The 12465-nt window shown below is 42.8% G+C and overlaps 1 protein-coding gene across 1 annotated transcript in view; it reads right to left on the bottom strand.

Moving 5' to 3' along the window:
- Positions 1-5593: 5593 nt before the first annotated feature.
- PTPRQ (protein tyrosine phosphatase receptor type Q) overlaps positions 5594-12465 on the bottom strand; it is a 300600-nt gene continuing 293728 nt past the window's right edge. Inside the window, exons 61-63 of the mRNA XM_083182313.1 lie at positions 11843-11978; positions 7629-7755; positions 5594-6812 (exon numbers count right to left, since the gene is read on the bottom strand). Coding sequence (XP_083038439.1) covers positions 6775-6812; positions 7629-7755; positions 11843-11978 — 301 coding nt within the window. The 3' untranslated portion in view covers positions 5594-6774. The remainder of the gene's footprint in view (positions 6813-7628; positions 7756-11842; positions 11979-12465) is intronic.

The following is a 12465-nucleotide window of genomic DNA, read 5'->3' as shown; positions in this document are numbered from 1 at the left end:
CCATAAATTTGTGAATCTCCTGAGCCATCTAGTACATCTTGTGAGCAATAGCTGCAAAGATTAATGTACAACATCATCGCAAATTGTAAACAATTTTTGATATAAATTAAATACTCGCCAGTTGGATTTCTGCTACAAAGTTTTTACGAACTTTGGGGGTTATTCTAGTTCACTCGGAAAGGCACAATCCCTCTCTAATGGATACACCGTGTGTACTGCAGGTGGGGCTGATGTAACATGTGCAGAGAGAGTTAGATTTGGGTGTTTTATTGTTTATGTGCAGGGTAAATACTGGCGGCTTTATAGCTATCAGTTTGAAGTACACTACCCACCCAAATCTAACTCTCTCTGCACATGTTACATCAGCCCCACCTGCAGTGCACATGGTTTTATCCATTAGAGAGTGATTGTGCCTTTCTGAGGGAACTAGAAAAACCCCCTTTGTTCTGTTCAATTTTGGAAGCCGTGTTTATAGCTTTCTTCTAGTTGCCAGTGAAAACTTTTCACAATGCAAAATCTTTAATGGTTGCAAATTGAAACAAGCATGATGGCCTATATGCCATCTACTAGCATACATATGTGATGTGGGAGTGGGAACTCATGTGTGGCACAGCCAAAAGAGGACGGCTCCAATTGTATTACTATGGGGCATGGCCAGCATTCTGTGAGGAGTATATGGTCATTAGTTCGACACTATTTAGGGCAACATACATTGGGTCAACTACCGAAGGTCAACATGGCTTAGGTCAACACATGAAAAAGGTTGAAATGGCTATGGTCAACAGGGTTGGAAAGTTGACACAAGCATTAGGTCGACAATAGAAAGGTTGACAGTCAAAAGGTCTACATGAGTTTTCCACTTTGTTTAGCCGACATGTGCCATCAGGTGGTATTTCGGGAGGGAGAAGAAAATAGTGTGCTGAGCACATCGTAGCAAAGCATAGCGAGTGATTGGATGTGGTACACTTTGATGGCGTACATGCCGACATTCGGGTCAACAAAATGCAAAAAACCCACGTTGAACATTTAACTGTCAACCTTGCCACTGTCAACTGTCCAACCCTGTCGAACTTAGCCACGTTGACCTATTTCATGAGTCAACCTAATCCACGCTGACCTTCAGTGATCAACCCCATGCATAATATGGGTCGACCCAATTGCCCATTCCCCTGTGAGCTGCTGGCATGCCCTTAACAATGAATGCACCTGCACACAGCATCTAGAGCTACAAGTGACTCCCAACTGCCCCCCCCATAGAAAAAAAAATTGGACACGGATCAATGAGACAGTCCTGAAAAATGTATTATTCTGTGAGAATTAGGACAGTTGGGAGGTATGCACTCATTTGGTACCAGGTGAAACAATGATTAAAAGAACCTGTCAGTGGGATTGATTTGGGCCTGCTAGTACAAGCCCAATGATGGGAACAGCGTATGTGCTGGACCTGTTATGTGTATGTACAGAATGTGTACTGCATCATTGCATGCAGTGCCCCCTAAGCCCCACCCTGATCAACAGGCTGAGGGTGTTTGGCGGTAGGAATGGGCAGCTACTAGGTATCTTCTTTAAAATGGCATCTCTCTCTCTCCTCCCTGCCCAGGTCTCTAATTTTGTTTGTAATCAACAGCCAATGAATACTATGGGCATTTGAAAGAGGACACTCCCCTTTTTTAAACTGGTTCCACTTAAGGCCCATACACACTATAAGATTATCTTTCCATTCTGGCTAGTTCGAATGAAAACCTTGACATTTTTGGGAGCAAATGACAATTGACAATTTTCCTCTAAAAATAGAAAACAGACAAAAATGATCATTCAAACAAATGTGTTAACTCAGTTTATGCAGATGTCTGCTTTTGTCCATATTTGGGAGCAAATGGCTGATTTGTTCCCAAAAAATTCCAGATTTTCATTCCAACTGGCCAGATTGGAAAGATAATCTTATAGTGGTTATTTGTAGCTAGATTGGGGGAGATCTTCTCCAATCCCAGGACTACCAGGGCCGGATTTATGACTAGGCCCATGAAGCACGGGCCTAGGGGCGGCACAAATAAGGGGCGGCACTTCAGGCTGACAGTCTGTTAAATTAAGACCCTAACCACCAATGACTTATCTAGGCAGCAGCATGGTGGAGCCGAGCGATCAGCAGCGAGTGATGAGCCGCGTCGCCGCTGACATGGTTCATCACATGCCGGCAGCTGCGCCGCTTGTCACCTGCTGCTGCCCGCTCGCACATTCACATTACATCATGCACATTACATCACCATTGGTTCCCGCTGCATGTGTCCGGAAGGCTCCTCCACCCAAAGCGCTCACTGGCTCAGCTCAGTGGCCTCACTGAGCCCAGCGGCGCGCCCAGCTGTTCCTGCGTCCAGTGTGCTTAATCCTCTACCTCCCGGCCGCCCTCCCTCCAGGTCTGTACAGTGTGGGCAGTCCAGACTGCTCCAAAAAATATTGAGGTGGGCTTGCTGTAAGTTTTATTTTACTGAAATATATATATATATATATATATTTATAGTATAGTATATTATAGTAGATATCTATAATATGTAGAAATAGAAATGTAATACATTTTTAAAATGGGGGGGACCAAAAATGTTGTGCCTAGGGGCGGCCTGACCCCTAAATTCGCCCCTGAGGACTACATTAACTTGTAGTCCTGTATATTCTGTAGTGCAGAGGGTTAATGTATGGTTCTTGATATGCTTATAAATAAGGAACTCCCCTCTTTTAAACAATGGTACCCCCATCTTTTTAACTTTATATATCGTCCTCCACAGAGAAGGGGTCAATGTAAATTGTACTCCAATCCTATAAAACTAAAGCCCTGTACACATGCATAGATTTTTCCCGATTTTCGAATCGATTTTGCTTATAGAAGCAAAATCGAATCCTAAATTAAATCGAATGTTTTTTGTGTCACTTTCGATCTACATTCGATTCGATGCGCGCTCCCGTTTTCACAAAATCAAACAGAAAAATCTACTGTGCAGCCAAGGAAATATCGAATTCAATCTAGTAAATCGAATGTGTACAATGTACCATAAATGTATATCGACTTCGATATCGAATTCAATATCTAATGCAAAGGTACAGATCTAATGCCAAATCGAATGGAAGATCTAATGCCAGATCTAATAGAAAATCGAATCTAACATTGAATCAAAAGCAATTCGATGTGTGTGTACAGGGCTTTACTTGGTTTTAGTCTTAAAATAATATAAAATATATAGCACCATAATTATGGAATGCTTAAGTAATTGTTCTTTCAATGTTATACAGTAGCCGCATAAACCTCAATAAATACATTCCGCACACTGATCTCAACATCATCGAGTCTGTGTGGGATTACATGAAGAGGCAGAAGGATTGCAGCAAGCTACATCTACAGAAGTTCTGTGGATAGTTCTCCAAGATGTTTAGAAAAAGCTCCCTGCTGAGTTCATTTCACTATAGACCACTGCAGTGTACAGCAAAGTGTGGCTAGACTTTCATTTCCATCTTGTCAATGTCATGATGTTAGTGGCATAATCAATTATCAGGTATAACTGTAACACAATTTGCTGCGAGCAACACGCCAGGTTTCATGTCTACGCTTTGTCATTTTCAAGTAAATTGATGAAAGAGTTCTGTGTCTTTGAAAAGGAAGAATAACACAAATCAGTTCATCGGGGAGTATCATAAATCAAACATTTATTCTACAATGTAATAAAAAAAAGAAATGCATGAGGTACTTTATCACCAAGTATATGCACTACATGCGATTGGCTGTCACAAGTCTGCTTAAATAGCCCCAAGTATCCCTGCAGAGCTACTGTATGCTGTGCAAAAACCAAAATATCTCACCAGTGTCACAGGGTGACTTCTCAGCTGTTCAGGATCAGAGTAAAGTATCCCAAGGCGGACATAGTATACAACACATACATAGAATGTGAAACCAATGAAAAATGAAGTTTAATCCAAACTAAAATATCCACACAGAGGACAGTAATATTTAAATTTGGCTCTATTTTTTCAACATAAAAAATATTTAATTACATTACTCATAGACCACAGCAGTGCAAAAATATTTGAATCTTCTGTGTTTCTGTGCATATACTGTAACCTGGGGTGGCAACAGTGACTGGGGGGGGGTCATGCCCCTTTAGTCTTCATTCTCATTGGCTTTTATGTCCAGCCAGTTAAAAAAGTGGTATAGATATTAGTATTTCCCATCAGTTTGATAGCTAAATTTGGTACAGTGGTGGCAACTACAATGCTCTCTGTATTATATATAAGGCGGTCTTTTTTTTGGTGAATGCTCTCTGTTTAGTATATAACACCATTTCTCAAGAATCATCAACATATCATGTTTTGTGGAATTCTTTAATTATACACAGGTGATTACATTTTGCTGGACCAGTAATTATGCCACCTACTTCCACGAGCTGATGTCCTCAAAACATGTTGGGTGACATTTAATGGGATGTGATATTTTCGCCACAAATGGGCGTTTTCGCACTTTTTCCCGAAATCGCATACTTGAGATTGGGATGCGAATTGCAGCAAAAATCGTGCATTTTTGCCACGAAATCGCACATTTTGAAGGTGCGATTTTTAGTAACGCTGTACCTCGCATCCAGATGTTTCCCCATTATAAAGTATACAAATCACATATTTAATGAGATGCGAATTTGGGAAAATGTGTCTAAAAATCGCCACACATGCAGACCAGGTCGAATTTGACAGAACCATGCATAGATCATCTTTAAAAATGTGTAAAAGTTAAAAGTAAAATGTGTAAAAGTGGACCCCACCAATAAAGGGGTGCCGACCCCCCCCCCCCCCAGGCTTCACCCATCCAAGTCTGAAGCCCGGGGCTGTCACCAGTATCCGTGGGCTGTGGATGCCGGCCTGATAGGGTTAAGTCATTCATACATAACATTGCTTTACACAGGTGGACTACAAGTGCCAGCAGGCCTCCTTAACATGCTGGGACTTGGTGAACCACAAGTCCCAGCATGCGGGGCATTAATTAGCCAGCTGGGACTTGTAGTCCACCTGTAAAAAGAATGTTAAAATAAAACACACGCACAGAGAAAAGTACAACTTTATTACACAGACACACACACACCTCAATTTTACACCAACATACTTACAGCACCAGGGTCCAGCACTGCCTCCCTCCTCTAGAGCCAGCTCACCCTGCACTGACAGTGGGGTGAGCCGGGTTTCCTCCGTCGCTGCTAACAGCTTCTATAGCGCTGTCCCAGCGCTATAGGAGCTGTTAGCATGGTTGGCTCTATGCAACTCCATGGAGATGCATAGCTCAGCCCTGATTGGCTGAAAGCCCCGCTGTCAGTGTGGGGTGAGCTGGGTGTGGAGGAGCGCTGGACCCTGGTGTAAAATTGAGGTGTGTGTGTGATAAAGTTGTACTTTTCTATGTGTGTGTGTTATATTTTAACATTCTTTATACAGGTGGACTTTTTACAAATTCCGCATGCTGGGACTTGTGGTTCACAAAGGCCCAGCATGCGGGGAAAGCCTGCTGGCGCTTGTAGTTCACCTGTATAATGCAATGTTATGTATGAATGATTTAACCCTATCAGTCCGGGGTCCACAGCCCACGGACACCGGTGGCAGGCTCGGGCTTCAGCCCTGGACAGGTGAAGCCTGGAGGGGGGACCCGTTTATTGGGGGGGTCCCCACTCCCCCAGGTACCCTGTCCAAGACTGACCAGCCATGGTGCTCATGGTATGACCAGGGGACCTTATGTAAAAAGTGTCCCTGGCTGTGGCATGACACCACAGGCTGTTGGAGCCTGGTGCTGGTTTCAAAATACAGGGGGCCCCCAGATTTTTTGTCCCCCAGATTTTTGGAACCAGGACTGGTCCAAGAGTCTGGGTCTGGTTTTGGAAATATAGGGGACCCCTACGCTTTTTGTCCCCCGTATTTTTTGGACCAGGTCTGGCACAATGAGCCCGGGGCTGGTTATGCTCAGGAGGGGGGACTTCACACCATTTTTTAATTCATTTTTTTACACAAAAATCGCACATGTCCTCAAATTTGCCCATTTTCCTGACTAAAGTTTGCACATTTTCATTACTAAAAATCACCCATTATCGCACATTATCGTACTTTTTTTACGAAAATTCGCATCAAATTAAATATGCATATTCTGGAAAAAATAAGTGATTTTAAAAAGTGCGATAATGGGTGATATTGGAAAGTGACTTAAAATCTCATCCCATTAAATGTCACCCGTTGTGTTGGGAAAACCTGAGGATTGATGATAAGTGGTCACTAGGATGCCCTCTGTATTGTATATACCACTAAAATGTCCTGTACATTGCAAACTGTTTGGTAGACTAGGCTCTTTATTTCATATTAGTTACTTGAATAATCTAATTGGATAAAAGTATCCACTATATATATTTTTTGTATATGTCCTTACTATACTGGCTTTGCATTGAATTTTGTTCAGATGGGTGTGTGTGTGTTTTTTATTATATTATATGACTGAAAGTCTAAAAAGTCTATGTCCAAATTAGGTAGACCCCAACTCATATAGTTGGGCCTTGCCCATCCTACAAAGGGCTGGTCAATTTATCTACGTTTGCCTCCCCCCCGACCAAAAGTTGCCAGCCTTCCCCTGCATATAACAAGAATACCCACAATGTCGTTTAAGGCACAGCAATAATGAAGCTTGAGTTCTCCTCTGCTCTTGTCCATAGGAGTGATCTCTTTTGGCTTCTGCCACAAGTAACATGATGAGGTTTCCTCTGACATGTGATGTTACATTGTCGTCTCTTCCCATTCAAGCTCCACATCACCTGAAAATGTGTATGTAAAGAAGTAGTGCTCTGTTTATTAATGCCATGCAAAATATATATTTATAATCAATTGCAGCAGTTCCCATACTGGTTATACACCTATACAACCACTCCTACTGACCCCAAGTTGTACAGGACTTTAGTGAATATTGCTTTATTCCTTACCCCAAAGCAACAGAATGGGGTGGATACAGTAAACCTCGGAGAGAAATAAAGTATCAACCAATAAGACACTAACTGTAATTTAAACACAGCCTGTAATAAAGCAGTTAGAAGCTGATAGGTTGGTAGTTTATTTCTCTCTGCGTTATTACTCTCCAAGGCTTAGTAAATCTCCCTCACTTTGAGATGCTGATCTTAGGATGGGTGGTAGAGTGACTGTGATTATGGACATTATTTACTATCTTACAGAGCCAGAGAAGTGGAGGACAGGAAAAAAGTCACCCATGGGTTACAGATCTACTGGGTTTGGGTGCAGATGCAAGAAACCGTGACAAGGGAGGAGAAGTGAGCCAGGGGGAAAAGTTGCCCAATCAGCTGCTCTGTATATATTTTTTAGTATACACATTATAGAAATTGACTTCATGTCTGATTGGTTGCCATGGGCCACTTCTCCACTGGCGGATTTCCCCCATATCACTGCTTTATACATCTGCCCCTTGGTGAGATAATAGTCAAGGTTTTGGGGTTGGGTGAGTTAGACATAAGGCCCGGGTCAGATGAGTTATTACTTTCATTTATTGACAATATAAATTCAGTTCAACGAGTGCCTGCTTTTCACATATACAGCAACATGTTGGTAGAGGATCGGCTTACCTTCCATGGCGTCCAATGAGTCCATTTTCTGAAGAGCAGAATAATTTACAAAACAGATGGCGGCCTGGTTGCTGCCTTTGCTTGCTAATAAGTCCACAACACACTGGTGTAAAAATATATATTGTGCCTATGGTTAGAGGAAATCTAGTTATTACACACATCAGAGGATCATTACTTACTATGGCAGTACACGCCTCCAACTAAGCGCATTACAGTTACACTCAAATGACTCCATCTGTGCATGGTACAGTAGTTGTTTGGTGACATCTCCCTTTGCAGACAATGTGTATGTGTAACACAGTATATGCTTGGATGGTGAAATATGCATTATCTATTGATTCATATTTAAATAATAATAACAACAATAATAATAATAATAATAATAATAATAATAACAACAACAACAATAATAATATGGATAACAAGAATATTAACAATATTATCTTTTGTACTAATGAAAATAATAAAAATGTCACGGTAAAATGCACCCACAGAACAGTATAATACAGGCAGGTGCAGTGGAGAAAGCAGCAGTGGCCTCAGAGGTGGTGAATCAGCATAGAAGTGGCTAGCTAGAGCTGGTGACCATTGCTGTGTATTTGCAAAATGATTTATTTTCATGCAAGTGATAAGTATACAAGGTGGCCATACATCAGAAAGATATTATACCCAATCATACAATCTCAATTGATTGTAAGATGAATTGTATGCAGATTGTGTGTCCAGAAACCACCAAGGACTGCTGGGGTATTGAAGGGAAATTGGACACAATCATGAGCGCAATCGATCTTAAGATCGATCTTTCTGATGTATGGCCAGCTTTATACTGTATTGCACTATCCCCAAAAATGTGAAAATAAACCCCTCAGGAACTACATAACAGAAAATGTCAGGATCCAGAAAATGGGGAGAGAGCACAAAAGGAGCCCATAAACCCTCCGTTCCTGCTCCGTCCGTTTTGTACTCTGAGATGCGCGCTCCCGCGCATCTCATCGTACAGTACAAAAAAAATGTGCAGCACATACTTTTTGTACTAGCTTTACATTGTATCGCATCGCATTGCATGCACAATGCATGCACAAGCCATGCGATGCGATACTTTAAAAGTACAAAATGGACGCCCAGAACGAAGCGTGTATGGGCTCCTTAAAAGTGACTTTTCTAACTGGTGGTACAATTGCTGGGTGGGATGAGATGCACGCTCCCATCACACATCTCATCGCACAGTACTTTTTGTACTAGATCTCATCTCAGTGATGCGATCTAGTCCACATTTTATACAATAAATTGTACTGTGTATGGTCACCTTAGGAATCAGGGGTACCTCCACATGAAGGAGGCAGGGATCTCCCAAACACAGAAATGATTTTGAAAACCAAGGATGATGAAATATCTCCCCCAATATGGCTTTTATATACTCCTGGATACCCTAATTTGAAAGAGATGAGTCTCCTTTCTCAAATGCTGTGTCCCCCCCTCCCCCTCCCCCTGTTGGATATGTATGTAACAGAATTCGTGCATGTATGTATGTGCGGGTGTCAACTCCACAAGTACAAAGGGCTGGTAGCTACTGTTAAACTTCTCGAAACCTTGGTTGACTAATCATTTTCACACATTTTCAAACTCATTTGAAGAAAAATAATCCATACACATGCACATAGAATCACACACCTATACACATGCATATATACAGTCACACATATCTACAAATACTGTCACACATATGCACATATACTGTCATACACATGAACGCCTACACTAATACACACATTCACTCACATATATACGTAGTCAAACACCTGTGTGCATATACCGTCACACATACTGTATGTGCACATACATAGTCACACTCATGCATACATTCATGATGCAGTATATAGTAGTCACAGACACACATAAATATATACAGTGCCCATTCCTGAGCCGCACTCACCATTTAGGCTGATGATGAATGGTGAGGTATCCTCCCCTCCTACCTCCCATGCTGAGGGAGGGCCTGGCACTGTCTGTACACTGTACAGTGCCATTTAGCTCCACCCCCTTTTCAGGCAGCATCGCTGATTCACCTGCTGGACTGGTTCATTAAGGACTTGGGAGGCTGGTAACAGGGTTGAGCTGAGATAACTAGCTCCCTCTTTGGGCCTGATGCGAATTTGCAGGCCGGACGATTATCGATAGACTGAGCATACATATGGCCCATAGTACGCATGGGTACTTTTTTATCACTGGCCCATCGCAAGGTGGTTGACAGGAAGCTGTACTTATGTGTGGTAACCGGCTGTTTCCTGGGATTGTCAGGGAAAACACAGGCATGCCCAAGCATTTGAGGGGAGTGTGTGACATCAGCTCCAGCCCCGATTCGCAACCACCAAGTAGGTCCTGGGCTACGCACAGACTGCACACACTGGGAAAATCATTCAATGCTGAGCAGCTTGCGAGTGTACTTGCAGATGAATACCCGGTTGAACAATTACATTTTTGCAAGCCGTGCTAAGCAATTTGCAGGCTTGCAAAGGATGGGATTTCACTGTGGCATTGCGGCATATACCTGATTGCTGGGCTCTGAAATTTCAGCCGTGCGATCAGATCTGACTCAGGATCCTAATCTGGCTGCCTCGTGCATCGCATTGCTGAAAGTAAACTAAATCTCCCTGCAGCGCTGAGCTTCCCTCACCAAGGGCCACTGAGAACGGTAGTTTACTGTATTTACAGTTTCTTCACTGCAGTGCGCTCGGCTGCAGCAGTGGGGTTATGGGGGATGGGGCTGTTTTGGCGCCCACTGTGATCCAGCTGCTGCCTAGCCCCCTCTAGTAGCCGCCCTGGCTAAGTTAATGTTTTCACTTGAGTAATATACCATATATTATATATTTTGGGGATTTACAGTTTCCTGTTTGCACACTATGGAAGCTGATAGGTCAGGCTTTCCTACCCTCCCGGAATGGCAGGGAGCCTCCCAAAAAGTTGGGTCCGCCTCCCAGCCCCCCGGCAAGGTGAGCAAGCCTCCCGCATTCTGTTCATGGCCCCGCTCCCCCCTTACCCACTGGTTTAATTACCGCAAATCGCGGTCCTCATGAGGGGTAGGGCTTAAATGACGCGATTGCGGCATTTTGCGGCATTTAAGCTCGCCCCCTCATCACTGCCCACAATTGTTCCGGCATGTGGGGGCGCGGCCAAGTGAAGTCAGCCTTGCAGCCGCCCCCCTGATGTGTTGCCTCTCCAGGCTTCTCTCGGAGAGGTGAAATTTAAAGTAGGCGAGTATGTGATAGGTGCGAGAATCAGGAGGTGGGAGACTTATCACACTGGGCACCATGGGTCTAAATCAGATGTGAATGTAGTGTTACAGGTATGTCACATGCAGTGGGCTAAACTCTGTGCCTGCATCTGGGTCACACTGTGCATGCTTCCTGATTTCCTACATAGCTGTGCACACATGTGTACACAAGGCAGCAGAAAAGTAAGGGGAATTTCTGCATGCTAACATTAGAGGTGACCAAAAAGCTGCATGGAGATATTGCATCTTATGGACGTCTCAGAGGTGTGTCGCAGAAACTCACTGAAAGCAGCTACACATAAAGATGCTGAACTGCTTACATAAAAAGCCATACTCAAGGGGGAAAACTGCACCTGTCATAGGGCAGGAAACAATTTTGATGGTGCTATCGATGACCATCAATATGTTGGGGCCTGTACAGATAGTGGGCGTCTCAGAAGGATGTCGTAGCAGCATTAGCATAAAGAGACACATGCGTAACACAATGGCCTGGAAGCCATCAGCGGTACAGGTGCTGAACAGGACTCTTTAAGCTTTTATTATTGGCAGAGCGTATTCTGCAGGACCCACTGAAATGCTGACCATGAGTATCTCACCACCATATTGGAGCCTAATATTCCCTATAGTGCATAAATGCGATCACTGGGTTATTTCAGCTCACACTACAGAAGATAAACTTATTTTCAAAGCCTTTTCCACAAACTATATCATTTGTGTGGCTACTGCATAAATAATTACTTATATTGATATTGGAATGTGACCACCCCAAAAACAGACTCAGTAAGGAAGTGGTTAATGCACAAGTGTCTCTACCGCTGTAGCAAAGTTTCTTACAGGGACTGAAAAATAACGTTAACACTGTTCTGCCATTTGTTGTTGCGTTCACACTAGTAGTGTATACATAATGTGTATACATATGAAAGTTGCTGTTTTCCTTACTTACCAAGTTTTGCACCATACACATTCTCTCACTTCTCAGCTCTGCTACAAGACCATAAATGTCCACAAAATCATGGTGGTTGATGTGTTGAATTAAATGATCCAGCGCAACTAAAACTCCTGATCTTCCAACTCCAGCACTAAATGATATAATATAAATGAGTAATGGAGTAATGGAGCTGCTTAGTACACATTTGCTGGTTAACAATTTTTTGGGGAAAAAACAATGTAAATAACAGGAAATGGCATTTGTGAAAAATGGCATTGTGGCAGAAGTATTAAGGGAGAACGTTACTAGCAGTAAAACTACACAGGACCATTCTATTCTATATTCTGGAGCATTGGGTTTTATCAGGGCTTCTCTATCCAGTTTTCAAGTACCACTAACATGCCAAGTTTTGTGGATTTCTTTAGTCATGCACAGATGAATGTAGCAATTTTGATGGGACAGTAAGTATACCCTACTTCCACAGTAAAACATCCTAACAACATGACGTGTAAATAAAATGTGACGGTTGAGAACCACTGCTTATAGAAGTTGGTCTATTATTATGTGGTATGATTCAAATATACAGTAATCAAGTCCAACGTCTAGTCAGGCTCAACAGCACTAGCGCTAGTAGCAGA

Source organism: Crinia signifera, chromosome 4, assembly GCF_055691185.1.
Source record: "Crinia signifera chromosome 4, ASM5569118v1, whole genome shotgun sequence".
Taxonomy (NCBI): Eukaryota; Metazoa; Chordata; class Amphibia; order Anura; family Myobatrachidae; genus Crinia; species Crinia signifera.
The sequence above is the reverse complement of the archived record's forward strand: the minus strand, read 5'-3'. Positions and strand labels throughout refer to the sequence as shown.